This window comes from Helianthus annuus, chromosome 17, assembly GCF_002127325.2.
Source record: "Helianthus annuus cultivar XRQ/B chromosome 17, HanXRQr2.0-SUNRISE, whole genome shotgun sequence".
NCBI lineage: Eukaryota > Viridiplantae > Streptophyta > Magnoliopsida > Asterales > Asteraceae > Helianthus > Helianthus annuus.
Window position 1 is genome coordinate 192,152,054 of NC_035449.2, and position 14,814 is coordinate 192,166,867.

General features: G+C 38.0%; 1 protein-coding gene across 1 annotated transcript; it reads left to right on the forward strand.

The window, feature by feature from the left end:
- The first annotated feature begins 4,052 nt into the window (after positions 1-4,052).
- LOC110921648 (B3 domain-containing protein REM9) lies at positions 4,053-6,501 on the forward strand. Its single transcript, XM_022165995.2, has 3 exons — positions 4,053-4,207; positions 4,313-4,846; positions 5,921-6,501. The coding sequence occupies exons 1-3, from the start codon at positions 4,145-4,147 to the stop codon at positions 6,320-6,322; spliced, it is 999 nt and encodes a 332-aa protein (XP_022021687.1). The 5' UTR covers positions 4,053-4,144; the 3' UTR covers positions 6,323-6,501.
- The last annotated feature ends 8,313 nt before the right edge of the window (positions 6,502-14,814 follow it).

The window sequence follows — 14,814 nt, forward strand, 5'->3', positions numbered from 1 at the left end:
GGCTTAAGGATCGAACCCAGGTTTCTCTGGGTCTCCTATCATTGCTCACCAATGCCTCACTCTGCACCAAGTGGGAGTTGAACTTGCATCTCTCAAGAAAAATGCAAGTGTTCCACCACTTGATCTAGATATCATTGGCAACTTCGATCTACTTCTAACCCATAAAAACCCTACCGTCTTTATCTCACTAATGATGTTCTCGACCTAAGCTGGTCTGTTTGCGAACCTCAACTCGTTTCTAGCTCTTCAAATGCTCCAACAACAAATGATTATAATGCCATGAAGATCGTTTTTTCCAGGTTGTTAAAACCCGAATGGTAAACCTTAAGTTAATACCAAAGAAAAAGCTTAGAAAGACTCGAAATCGATCCATGATGTGATGGGTCGTTGACCTATAGTTGAAGTAATTGAAGCACTTGTACCAATGTAAAATCAGTTAGACCGTGGGGTATGGTGGGGCGGGGGTTTGGGGCATGGGTTGACACGTGGCTTGGGGGGGCTTCGCTGGACTGACCCACATTGAAGACGGTATGGTGGGGCCGGGGTTTGGGGCGTGGCCAGCCCAAACCGCTGGGCTATTTGAATATTTTTTTAAAACAACAAATTTAATTTTTTTAATATTTTTAAATAAAGAAAATTACATAAAAAATTCCTAACGCTTATATTTTTTCTTTATATCTTCTCTCATCTCCAAGATTAGTTCCAACTCTTCACCCTCTAGGTGATCAATGGGCTGGGATAGGAATTTCAAATCATCTCATTTTTGTTTAAGGGCATCTCTAGCTTATTTTCTCTTTCGAATTTCGGCCCTTTGTTGTTGGAATACGTTGAATGTATCTAATTTGCATGCAATGTCATCCAACTGATCGATGTATATTCCCCTACGCGAGCCCGAACTCCCAACTGAAGGCGATGCCGTACCCGATCGTGATTTTTGAGCGCGCCTTTTTGCGGCATCTCTTCCATACTCAGGCCGATTTGGCGAATCATCCAAAAGGTCCTCAAACTCTTGATCTCGTGCATCAGATTGGGCTTGGGACGAGGCCCTTGACCTTTTGGAAGACGTGTTAGTTTCGCTACCACTGGGGATATTCACCCACTTTGGATGGAACTTACAAATCTCCCAACAATGCATGAAACGGAAGTCGCTCCCCACATTTGATTTGAATGCAACCAATGCATTTGTCACAATGTCGGCTTCGGTTTCACCACTTTTTGGGTTTTGCTTTGCTTTATTTAAAAAACCACTATATTTTGTAAGTTGGCTGCTTATCTCGCTCCACTTCGAGGATAAGCTATCGTTTTCACGATAATCCTCCCTTCCCATTTCTTGATGGAATGTTTTACTAATCGCTTCCCACAAATGGCTTCGATGTTGAGAATTTCCTATTTTATTAAAAACAAAATTTAATATATTACAAAGTTATGTAAAAAATAACCATAAATATTAAAATAATGGCTACAAAATATTTAAAAACACCTAAAGTTGGATGTGGAGATTGTTGAAGCCAAGCACTCGCCAATGCAAGTTCTTCATTAACGACCCATCTTTGTTGTTTTTGTTTGGCGGTTTCAAGTGCTTTCCCCATGCGGAAGGACCATCGTTGGGTGGTTGAGTTTCGGGGACGGTTTCGTTTTGGGAAAGGTTCATGGAGGTTGGTGAAAGGTTGATGGGCGTCTGTGAAAGGTTCATCGGGCTAGGTATTGAATCGTCGGTGTGTGGGAAGTTAGTAAACAAACGATTCCCGATATACGATGCATAACTCGCCATATCGGGCATAGGGGAATGCATTAAAAATGGACGAGGCATTGGCCGATTGGGTAGTGGGCTAGGATTATTTTCTTGGAATGCAAACGGGTTGTTCGGGTCATAACCACGATTATGAGGATGCATTTTCGGTTTTGTAGAATGAGAATAGAGATGAGTATAGAAGATGTGGAGTGTATTGTGGTTGAATGTGGTAAAAAGGGAAGAAAAATGTGAGTTTTATAGTGAAAAAAAAATATTTTTTAACATAGCCGTTGGCCAACGGCTAGCTCAACGGCTAGTTTGGTTTGGCCATTGAGAGCCCGCCATGCCACCTTGCTAGACCCGCCCACGCCCGGCTTAAAACTCCCGTCCCTTGGGCCACGCCCCAACCCAAGCCCACCCGGGGTGGTGGCTTGGACGTTTTCAGCCAACCCAAGCCCCATACCCCATAGTCTTATAAAAACAAATATTAGATTTTAATAATCCCAATTATACGTCGTCGGCAACGGTACCAACTTAAAAAATAATAATTGTTAGTCCCAACTATTAGCATATTGGTCTCCAATTGACCCTGACTAACAGATCCCTAATGTCTTTAGTTTTCGGTCGCCGGAAAAATGTTTTTCGCCGGAAAACTCAACCTTTTCGTCTCAAACCACTTTGAAACCTTATTACGAACCTTTAGGAACCTTTTTCTAGTAAACACCCCAATTATTGAGATCGTCGAAAAACTCTTTTTTTTTTGGCCGGAAAACTTCTTTTACCCGGAAAACTCGAAATTCCAATCCCATAAATCTATTATAAACTTTTATTTAACAAAAAAACTTTGTTGGAAAATTGATTTTTGATTATGAAATTATCTAGTTCTGGATTATCTTTTGAGTTGAATTTGTATTTTTATGGAATTATAGGGTTGATCAATCACCCGGTTGAATCGCCTGATATAACTAGTTGAACTGTTTATAAGCCCAACCCAATACGGTATAAAAATCAACTTAAACATTTGGTTAAAACGTTTTATTTTGAATAAAACATGATTTTTATACAGAATCGAAGAGTAATTGAAATTTACTCAAAACGACAAGACGTGTGAGAAAGCAAATAATAACATGTTAAGGTGGAAGAGGCATCCAAGGATACTACCCTTGCCCGACCAATCAACGAGCGCCACATCAAATTCTTTACAAAGTACCCTTGCAGTACAAAACACCGACGACGCCTTATCCTTCCTTACACTACAAAGTACCTTTAAACCATTGACCCACTATTTTACCTCACCAACCAATCACACACGCACACCGTTGAAGAGATGGACCCCAACCTCAAACCCTTTCTCAACAAACTCGCACGACTTGATGTATCCGTGAAACTAACCCGCACAACTGACCCTGACGGCAACAGTAGGAACAAACACCCCCCCCCCCCCACACACACAAAAAAAAAAAATATTAATTACTTTTTATACTTATCATAACTCTATAAAATCATCAAAAAGATATTTTAGGCTAAATGCGATTTTATTACATGTGCTTTGGGCCGTTTTGGCAGTTTAGTCCAAAGGCTTGAAACGTTGCCATTTTAGTCCAAATAGTTTCAAACATTGCCATTTTAGTCCATTGAGTTAACTCCATCCCTTTATTCTGTTAACTAGAAGGGCATTTCGCTCATTTTATATGTAATTCTGTTAACTAGAAGGGCATTTCGGTCATTTTATATGTAATTCTGTTAACTAGAAGGACAATTCGACTATATAAAATGATCGAATTACCCTTCTAGCTAACAAGAAAAATAGGCGGAGTTAACCCAGCGGATTAAAATGACAACCCTTAAAACTGTTTAGACTAAAATGACCACGATTCAAACATTTGGATTAAACTGACAAATTGGCTCAAACCCAAACCCAAGTACTAAAAAGTCATTTAACTTTTTTTTGAACGGCCAACGAATCCTCCAAACGGGTTACTGGCGAAATTCACCACATCGGGATACATTCGCCTCCGACCGGGGAAAACCCTCACCTAGGGCCGAAGCCCGTGAACACTCGCCCGAAGGCACGACATTGCGGGGAGGTAAAACTCGCTCAGTTCAAAGATCAAACTAGCGATCTCCACCTATTCGCCTAGTCTCCCGTCATCACCAGGTGCCGTAGAAAATAATAGGGAAAGCAGGAATCGAACTTGGGTCCCTTAGAACACTAAGACTCTTCCTTACCACACCATCACCTCATTGGCAAAAAAAAAAAAAAAGAAGAAGGGGGGGGGGGGGGGGGGGGGGGTTATTTAACTCTTTAGGTTATATGTAGTTCCCAATTTATACTTATCATAAATGAAAAAGATATTTTAGGTTATATGTAGTTCCCAAAACACTCTCTCTCTCTCTCTCTGGAACATTGGGATGGCTAAGCGCAAATGCTGTTCTTTCTTCAAGCTCTTGCTAGACCCAACTGCCCCTCATCTGGTATCTATCTATCTATCTATCTATCATCTTCTACACATTCAACATCTTTAATCTTTTTACTTATCCCCATCAACTTACCCTTCATAAATCTGTTCAATTTTGCAGCCACTACCTCCTGATTTTGTAACCAACCACTTGGAGAACACAACCCCAAAAGACCCAATCATCCGATCTGCAAACGGAGAGTACACATGGCGAGTAAAGATGAAAAAGATCGGCGAAAGTTTGTGTTTTTCCAACGGATGGGAGTCAGTTGTTCAAGATATTCAATTGGGGTTTGGGGATTTTCTTGTTTTTCGACTTGTTAATAAATCGATGTTTAAGATGATTGTTTTTGGTCCTAATGGGTGTGAAAAAGATTTCCCACCTAAAATCAAGATTCATGATGATGATCATGAAGATGTTGATGATGATGTTAAGGTTGAGTATGATGATGATGTTAAGGATGAAGAAGAAGATGAGTTTGAAGATGAAGATGAAGAAGATGGTGAAGAAGGTTATGAAGAAGTGAATGAAGAAGAAGATGATGAAGATGATGGTGAAGATGATGGTGATGGTGATGGTGATGGTGGTATTGATGGGAATGATGGGGATCCTTTCTTTATGGTGAATATCTCAAAGACTCATAACAATATGATGGTAAAAATCCTTTCTTGATTTTGATTTGTTAAAAAAAATTGATTTTTGGTCTTTTTTAAGGTGATTAGTTAAAAAATTTAGATTGTTGGTTTTTTTTTAAGGTGATTAGTTAAAAAAAATTAGATTTTTGGTCTTTTTAAGGTGATTAATAATTGATTGTTTGTGGAAAATCCATAAACAATATGATGGTAAAGATCTTTTCTTGATGATTTCAATTCATAAAAAAGGAATAATTAGATTTTTGGGTTTTAAGGTGATTAATTGTTTATTTGTGAAAACCCACAAAATATGATGGTAAGAATACTTTCTTGATTTTAATTTTCTAAAAAAGTAGATTTTTGGTCTTTTTTAAGGTGATTAATTGTTTGTTTTTGAAAACCCACAAAAAATATGATGGTAAAAATACTTTCTTGATTTTAATTTGTTAAAAAAAATCAGATTTTTGGTTTGTGAAAAACCCACAAAAATATGATGGTAAAGATCCCTTCTTGATTTCAATTCATAAAAAAAAAAATCAGATTTTTGGCTTTTGAAGGTGTGATTAAACCCACAAAAAATATGATGGTAAAAATACTTTCTTGATTTAAATTTGTTAAAAAAATCAGATTTTTGGTCTTTTTTAAGGTGTGATTAATTGTTTGTGTGAAAAAACCCACAAAAATATGATGGTAAAGATCCTTTCTTGATTTCAATTGATAAAAAAATCAGATTTTTGGCTTTTTTAAGGTGATTCATCATTTCTTATGAAAACCCACATAAATATGATGGTAAAGACCCTTTCTTGATGATTTCAATTGATAAAAAAGAATAATCAGATTTTTGGCTTTTTAAGGTGTGATTAATTAAACCCACAAATAAATGACAGTAAAGATCCTTTCTTGATATCAATTCATCAAAAAAAAAAAAAAATCAAAATTTTGGCCTTTCTAAGGTGTGATTAATTAAACCCACAAATAAATGATTATAAAGATCCTTTCTTGATATCAATTCATCAAAAAAAGTTATCATTTTTTGGCCTTTTTAAGGTGTGATTAATTAAACCCACAAATAAATGATTTTTGTTGGTATTTTCAGCGGCTGCCAGCGGATTTTGCTGATATGGCCGGAATAGAGGGTGACGGAACCCTAACGGCGGCGAATCTTGACGGCAAAGAGTGGCAATTGGGGGTGCGCGTTGGTAAAGATGGTTGGTACTATCTTTCGGCCGGATGGATTGAATTCCGGCGAAGTAATGATTTATGTGAAGGTGATGAATGTGTGTTTAAATTCATCACAAGTGAAGATAAGTTATTGTTGGCAAGAGTTAGTAAGAACAAACGACCGGCGAAGCATTTTTCGGGCAAAAAACTGGCGAATGGGGTTGGGAAGAGGAAGAGGAAGAGAAAGTTGCCGGTGAGAAGTTCCGGCAAAGTTCCGGCGAGCAAAGTGGAAACGAGGGCGGCGCGTGGTGGTGGCAAGTTAGCTAGGCGAAAATAATGTGTTACTTGTTTTTTTAAGTTTTAATGATGATAGATATTTGGGCTAAGTATAGGCAATTAAGGCGATTATATATGTTTGTTTAGCATGAGATTATTAGGTTTTTGGTTAGTGTGAAATAGTTTTGACTTGTTAATGATCAAAAACAATATGATTATCCAAACTTAATTGACTGATTATTGCGACTACAATACAAGTCACGGTAGAACCATGTGTAACGAGCTTGCGCCCCACTCCACCTCAGTTAGTTAGACCATGTGTAGTGGGGCGTGATTTTTAAAAAAAAAATTGAAAAATAACGCCTCAAAACGCCCCCCTATCCACTACACTAGGCGTTATAATAAAAAAAAAATTCAAAAAATTGACCCTTGGCATTATAATGAAAACGCTGCATGCTATAATGCCCATCCAATGGTTGCTTTTTCCATGTTTGACTAGCCAATAGCATTTAGGTTGCTTTTTTTTTTTTTTTTTTTAATAATTGGAATGGGCATTATTTGGGCATTATCCCCACTACATCACTTTATGCTATAATGCCCCGTGCTGACTGGGTTGCCACGTGTCGGATAATGCCCCATGGTGGGGGCATTATAACAAGTTACCACTACACATGGTCTTAGGGCGCCAAACACCAAAATGTATGGGTTACCAAAGGGCGTTAGACCATGCGTAACCGGGCGTTATTCAACAAAAATAATGTCAAAACACGCCCAAAAACGCTAAGACACCGCCCCTTGGGCGTGTTCGGGCGTTTTCTTTGGAAAAATCAGATACAGCGTTTTTTGAATAACGCTGAAAGGGGCAAATGATGGACCAATGGGGCCACTTAGCTTTCGTCATCAACCTTTTGTTGCCGGAATGTTGAAGTTTGGCCGGAATTTTATTTCCAGTTTTTTTTTTATTTCCGGTTTTTTTTTGTAAGTTTAGTCGGTTTTTTTTTTTATTTCTAGTATTGTAAAAATACTTGTAACGATTGGATGGGGCGTTATTGGGCATTATTCCACTACGATACTTTTGCAAAAACGTCCAATAATGCTCCCATGCTGACTGGACTGCCACATGGTAGAAAACGCCCCAGGGTGGGGGCATTATTCATCAAACCACTACGCATGGTCTTACATGCGGAGGCGTGAGTAGCTTAATGGGTGAAATGATTAAATTGTCCTTGTGTTCAAGTCATATGATCAGGCTTAACTAAGAAAATTTGAGAGCCGTTAGTAGAAATAGCACACGATGCAAGGTTTTAAAATGTAAAGGATGATTTATGACATTTTTAAAGGTTAAAGATATCCATTGAAATTTGATATAAAAAAAAAGAATGAAAAGTGTAATTTACCCAACAAACAAAAATAATCCTAGCATGTTAACATCTTAGCAGGTCCTGTGGGAAAATCCTTAAAAATGTACAGGTGAGTTCTGTCTTTGTTTGGAATAACAATTAATAATTTAATTAATTATTTATTTGGAAAACCAAACAGTAAGCAATTATGTTCTTTGATAAGTAAATTGTTTTTTTACTGGTGATATGAATTATGGTTTTCTGCTTCCTTCTACTATTAAAAATTAAAATAACTCTGAAGTTGGTACTAGATAAGTTCTATGATAAGTTTGTTTTTACCAGTTCTAGCAACTAAAGAAAACAGGCCTTCTTTTAGCTTATTTTTCAAAAGTTTGCTGGTAGTGTCATCTGACATGACATTTAATAATTATGTTTTCAAAAAATAAAAATAGTTCATTTTTCAAACTTGTTAACTTTAAAAACATCTATACTATATAAAAAAGAGATAAGGATGATTATAACATAGGTTGAGTGATGGAGGTAAGAGATGACGATATGGCACTGGCATTAGTTGGAGCTGATTTCATTTTGATTTTTTTCTAGAACGACGACTTTTTTGAATTAGGTTATTGCACTCCTCAAATTTTAGAGTATTTTATAGCCAAAAAACCTGATCGCACCTCTTAAAAATATGTCTGAACCCCTTAATCGCATCACTACAAAATAATTTATGGGTCTAAAAAATGAGACCTCTACATGGTTTGCTGATATCAGAAATGGGCCAAAGCCCACTGGGTTGGGCCCGAAATTGGGTTACTTCAACAATAATTTAATAGCACCAATTATGCTGGTTGAAACTCGAGGATGAAGAGTTTTCTGTATTATTCTTTTTCTTTTATATTTCTTCATGCATTCTGCTTTTAGAAAGGTTCAAGAGTCACATAATTTAGCCACATTCTTAGCCATGTAAAACTGTGTACTATTTTTCTTTTCATGTTATTGTTTTGGTCTTAGAAACTGCGAGGCGCTCCGAGACTTTTACGTCTTGAAAGCCGAGCCGTGAGGTGAGGTGAGAGCTTCACGTACGCTAGGCGTTGATCTATGGACATATAATAAGCTTTATTTACGACCAGTGGCAGACACATGAATTACTTTCTTGGGGTCCGCCCCTGTTTACAACCAAAAGTTGCATATCTATCATCTTTTTACATATCATCATTTTTCATCAAGTAAATCATTCATGATCACTTCGACCTTTCGGTCATTTTGACCTGCATGTTTATGACGAGTTGCTGAGGCGTTTTCCTTTCCAAACAATAATTTGCTTCATTTTGTCTTTTGGAGTTAAACTTGTTTACAATTCTTTTACGAACTTAGCGAGGTTACTATTATCTTTTGCTTATTGTTTATCTTTATTATTATACTAAGGGGCTGTTTGGCAACATTTGAATGGTTAAGTGCTGAACGAGTAAGAGGTCTGAACCATTAAGTGTTGAACGAGTAAGAGGTCTGAACCATTAAAAGCCTGTATAATGCTTAACCGTTCAGAGGCAAATGTCTGACCAATTCAGATTAGACTTAACTATTCAGACTCTGTATAAATCTTAATCATTCAGAGGCAAATGTCTGAACCATTCAGACATCTGCTCGTGAAACAAACAGTCTGAACCATTAAGTGCTGAACCAGTAAGAGGTCTGAACCATTAAGAGCCTCATTAAGAGGTAAACAAACAGCCCTAAGGGTGAGAGGGGCACTCCTCTCTTAGGTTAAACGTAGTGGGGCGCGACCATGGCCATAGCGCCGGTATGGCGCCGCCCACACCCCCCCCCCCGGCGCCATGATCAAAAAAAAAAAAGAAAAGGCGTGAAAAAATTCGCGGCGCGAGAAGGAGGGATTTGTTATGCATTTTCCACTTTGGTCCCTGCATTTTACAATTTGGTCCCTGCATTAAAACACTTTGGTCCCTGCATTTTACACTTTGGTCCCTGCATTTTACACTTTGGTTATGATGAGGTAGGGCTTTATGACTACGGGCTCTAGTGACATAAAGCTCCTGTGTGACGTGACACGACACGTGTCGCATAACGCCCACAAAAGGGCTTTATGACTACACATGGCCTTAGGGGAGTCCCCTCTCTTACACACACCCAATCAGCACGTGTCACGTCAACTCCCCTCTTAAGTCCCCATTTTGCACTCAAATGTTGACATCACTCCGCTCACACAATTATTTTTTTATAAAAAAGGAAGAAAAAAAATATGATTGGTGGAAAAAGGGTGGACCCACATTAACAACCAATCACCCCCTCTCTCTCTCTTCTCTCTCTCAAGCAGTGACTACTTACCGAGCCAAACCATCCCCGCGCGGTAAAAATTGGATGGCGGCGGTGTACCCGCACGGGAAATTGGGTCACCGCATGGGGTCACCGCATGTGCCCCGTGCACCCTAAGTCCCTAACAAGGAGAGATTTGGAGCATTTGGCATCTTTGAATCTGGCACAAAATGTTGTTTGTTTACAATGGTCATTCATTCATGAGTATTTTACTATCTTTAGTGTTCATTCTAAATTTTTTTCTCATGATTTCTAATTTCTTATCTCTGGTCTATATAAATTCCCATTTTAATTGCAATTTTTTATTTAAGTTTATAACCATTATGCTTATCTCTAGTCTATATAAATTCCCATTTTAGTTACAAATATTGATCACTTTCTGAATTTTAGATGATAAATATACTCCCGGTTTTTGGTTATTAGATAGTGATAAAATCTTTGGGCCATGTTGATGTGGTTAAATTTTATAACAACCAACAAAAGGCCGAAGCCATGGAAAAACGCCACCCACCAGACGACGTTGTTGACTCTGCCCACTATCATTCCAGAGGAAGCCCGCCGTCCAGAAGTTTAATGTGTTAAAGCCCTGGCTCAAATGATAACATTTTTGCTTTACGCAAGAATCGAACCCATAACATCTGCTTTGAAAGTTCTCAGGGGTGTGCCAAAACACCAAAAAATGTGTACAAGTTAAAGTGGAGTAAACCGTAAAAATCGTCCCTGAGGTTTGGATACAATTGCCAAATCCATCCAAAAAGTTTTTTTTATTAACGGGACCAATGAGGTTTCAAAATCGTTGCCAATCCATCCACTTTTGTAATCCCATTAAAAACTTGTTAAATGAGGATTATTTTGGTCGATTTTGTTTAACTATTATTTGTTTAACCCTGAATGAACCACCACGCAAAACATCAATCGCAATTTAATCCACAATCGTCTCTTCCCTCAGCTTTTTGCTCCACGACATGCGATCCTTTTTCCATTTCAATCCACCAAATAGTCTTCGAAGGGAAGGTTTGTTGGTTTTTATCAAATTTTTATTACAGATGAACTAGTATGTTGCCCGCCGCGCGTTGCGGCGGCGCACGGCGGGTTGAATCGTGCAGTCACACACGAAGTGTAAAACACAATACGTAAGACGCATTGCACTACACATAATTCGTAAAACACAATGCGTGAGACACAATACACTACACATAATTCGTAAAACACAATGACTAAAAGACAACTACTTAAAGGTGTATAATACACAACTTTTAACCATGTGCATAAAACGTTAAAACACACAAATATGCGGCATTGCGTGAAAGCTTAAGGGTTAGACTTTGTAGGTGGCTAAAGAGCATGGTGCACATAAACAAAGATATATAGAAAGCATTATCATTCCTAAATGACGCAATATACGAATCTGAGAAAAGCAATTTAGTTGAAGAAATTATAAGGAAAGGAAAAAAGAAGAAAAAAGCAAAAAGAAAAATAGTTGGAAGGAATAGGGATCGAGCCCATGACTGATATGTTATCGAAAATCATATTTACCAGCACCATCATGCAGCTTTTAGTGTGAACTATTATAATTAAATTTACTTAACAACTCACAATGTCGGTGGAGAAACCTACCGACATTTGTGCTTAAGATATATTAGATTTTTAAGAGTCCAACACTTACCGAGTTTCGTTCAAGCCCCGCCACTAAAATTAGCAGTTTATTACCTTAAGTTAATGGGTTTTTATAGTTTAAAAACCAACACATGGAGTAGACTTGTACGTACAAGTTAGACAAAGCATGATACGGACGGAGGGCAGGATCTAGTCAACGCCGTTTGATCACATTTTTGCTTTTTAGTCTTTACATTTTTTATTTGTTTAGAGAAAAATGTCCGGATAGTCCCTGTGGTTTCGCCTTTTTTCACCTATAGTCCCCAACTTTCTAAAACTACCTGAATAGTCCCCAAGTTTTCATTTTTTGTTCCTGGATAGTCCCTGGGTCTAACTTCAGTTTGTTTTCTCTGTTAAGGAGGTGTGAAATGACAAAAATACCCTTTCCTTAAAAGGCCAAACCATAGGGACTATCCGGGCATCTTCTTCATATTTATTTATAAACCCCATGTTATCCCTTTCTCTTCATCCCTGCTCTCTCTCTCTCTCTCTGGTACCACCACCACCGTCACCTCCACCTCCACCGCCGCCATCATCACTGACCACTACCACCATCATCACAACCACCCCTGCCACAACCACCACTTAACACTACTTCTTTCTCTTCCTTCTCTACCATATTCACAACCACCCCTACCATATGCAGCCATGGCGGTTCGTTCCTCTTTCTTCTCCTTATTATTATTAACACATCTGAGCCTCTCTTAATTCTTCTTCTTTTTCATATTTTGGTTTTATTTTACAATTCTTGGATTTAGGGTTTTGACTTCTTATAAACATGTTTCCAATTTACCAATTAACAATATGTAGTGCATAAGTTGAAAGTGAATGAGGCTCTGGCTAGAGAGATCTAGGTTTCATGGGAGAGAGTTGCCGATCTCTTGCCATCTGATCAACCGATTGGATATGAGCCCATGATTTCGTAGCCTTGTTTGTTTGATTAAACAATTCTCTTCTTTATGGGAATGGAGATGATGATGATGATGATTATGTGGATGCTGCTGCTACTGTTGTTGTTCCATATAGAGAGGCTATGGTGATGGGAATTATTTGGAGCAAAATCAAAATTTACATATCTGATCCACCGTATCTTGGCTAGGCAACTCAGCTTATTTGATACATGCAACTGTGTTTGCAGCCATGGCAGATTTCGACAATAAATTCCGATGATAACCTTTATCCTTGGAGATAAGAACATCTATCTACCTAGAGGTGCACATTTCGGTTTTTTTCCCAAACCAGTCCAGGTTGGAATTGTTTTGGTTTGGTTTGGGTCAACAATTGTCAAAACTGGTATTTGGTGAAACCGATTTACAAGTGGAAAAGGATCGGTTTGGTTTGAAACTAGTTCTGGTTATTAACTGGTTTCAAGGGATAAGTTCTCGAACCGGTGGTCGGTTTGAAACAGGGACCAGTTTCACCAAACCTGTTTCATAATCAGTTTTGGGTCGGGTCGGGTCAAAACTGGTTTTTTGTTCACGTCTACATTTAAACCGCCTTAAAATATAAGATGAGGTGTTACATTGTGTTATTCTCATGTTGTTCTTTGTTTACGAATCATAATCTGGCGCCCTTGCTAGTACAATGTTGTTATGAGGCGGTGATGATGAAATGATTTTTGAGCAAAATAGGAGTATGAAGACCCGATCCGTATCTTGGCGGGGCAATCCAGATAGCAACTGCGAGGATTTGGGTGTCACATATCCGACTACAACAGATCTGAGCCTCTTATCTGTCAGCTGATTACTCGATCTATGAATGTTGTTTTAAGAAGACTTGTCTTTCTATCCAAAAAGGGTTAGTGATGCGGCTTGTGATGATGGTGGTAGTGGTCAGTGATGATGGCGGCGGTGGAGGTGGAGGTGACGGTGGTGGTGGTACCAGAGAAAGAGAGAGCAGGGATGAAGAGAAATGGATAATATGGGGTTTATAAATAAATATGAAGAAGATGCCCGGATAGTCCATATGGTTTGGCCTTTTAAGGAAATGGTATTTTTGTCATTTCACACCCTGCTTAACAGAGAAAACAAACTGAAGTTAGACCCAGGGACTATCCGGGAACAAAAAAATGAAAACTTGGAGACTATTCAGGTAGTTTTAGAAAGTTGGGGACTATAGGTGAAAAAGGCGAAACCACAGGGACTATCCGGGCATTTTTCTCATTTGTTTATCTTAAGGACTGTAAAATAACTTATAATAAAATAGTTAATAAAGTAAATAAATAAAATACTTGGGTGTCATGTGATTTTCCATTTTAGTATTCTTTCCTTAAAATCTAAAAAGCTTCCATTACAAAGCAGATAAGGACAAAATTTGGTAGAAACAGGTGTAGTTAAATCGCCTTCTTTTTACATGCATATAAGACAAAAAAAAGAAAAATGTCGGTGACAAAAGCCATCGACTTTGTGTTTTAAGATCTTATATAATGTGGCAATAATTTTGAAACATCATTGGTCTAGTTAAGAAAAAAACCTTTTAGATGATTCTAAGAATTGTATTCAAACCTTAGAGACGATTTTGACAGTGTACTCAGCTAAAGTGAAAGAACTCTAACAATTGTATCCAAACCTTAGAGACGATTTTAACAGTGTACTCAACTAAAGTGAAAGAACAATTAATTCTTTATTACTTTTCATAATTACATTACGTATATATATTTAAAGACTATGTTGGGGAATAGCGCTAGGCAGCTAAGACTATGTCGAGGAATAGTGCCAGACAGCTACCTGGCACTTCTCCATTGGCCCATACAAATTACGATGTTATCCCCAGTTCAGAACTACGCGTTTGACCCCAGTTCAAAATTATGATTTTGCCTCGAGTTTAAAATTACAGTTTCCCATCGTTGTAGTTTTTGACAAATTATGATTTTGCTCCTAGTTCAAATTTACAGTTTTGCTATCGTTGTAGCCAATGGCGTCTTTGAGAATTCGCGTACCCTGTTCGAGCTCGAAAAATGTGCCCATATGCTTATACGATAAACAATATAATTACGATGCCATAGTGAATGGAATAGTAACTAAGATTTTAACAACTTCAACTTTGAAAAACTTCTTTCTTTAGATGTCACAGTGAGTAAAATAGTTAACACTGTTCTATATGCAATGCATGCTTCTAGGAAATAATCCTCTTCTTTCATATGATCCAAAACATCTATAGAGTTGCTAAATTTAAGCTCCATATATAGTGCCTCGACATCAATATCTGAGCTCCCTTTGTGCAT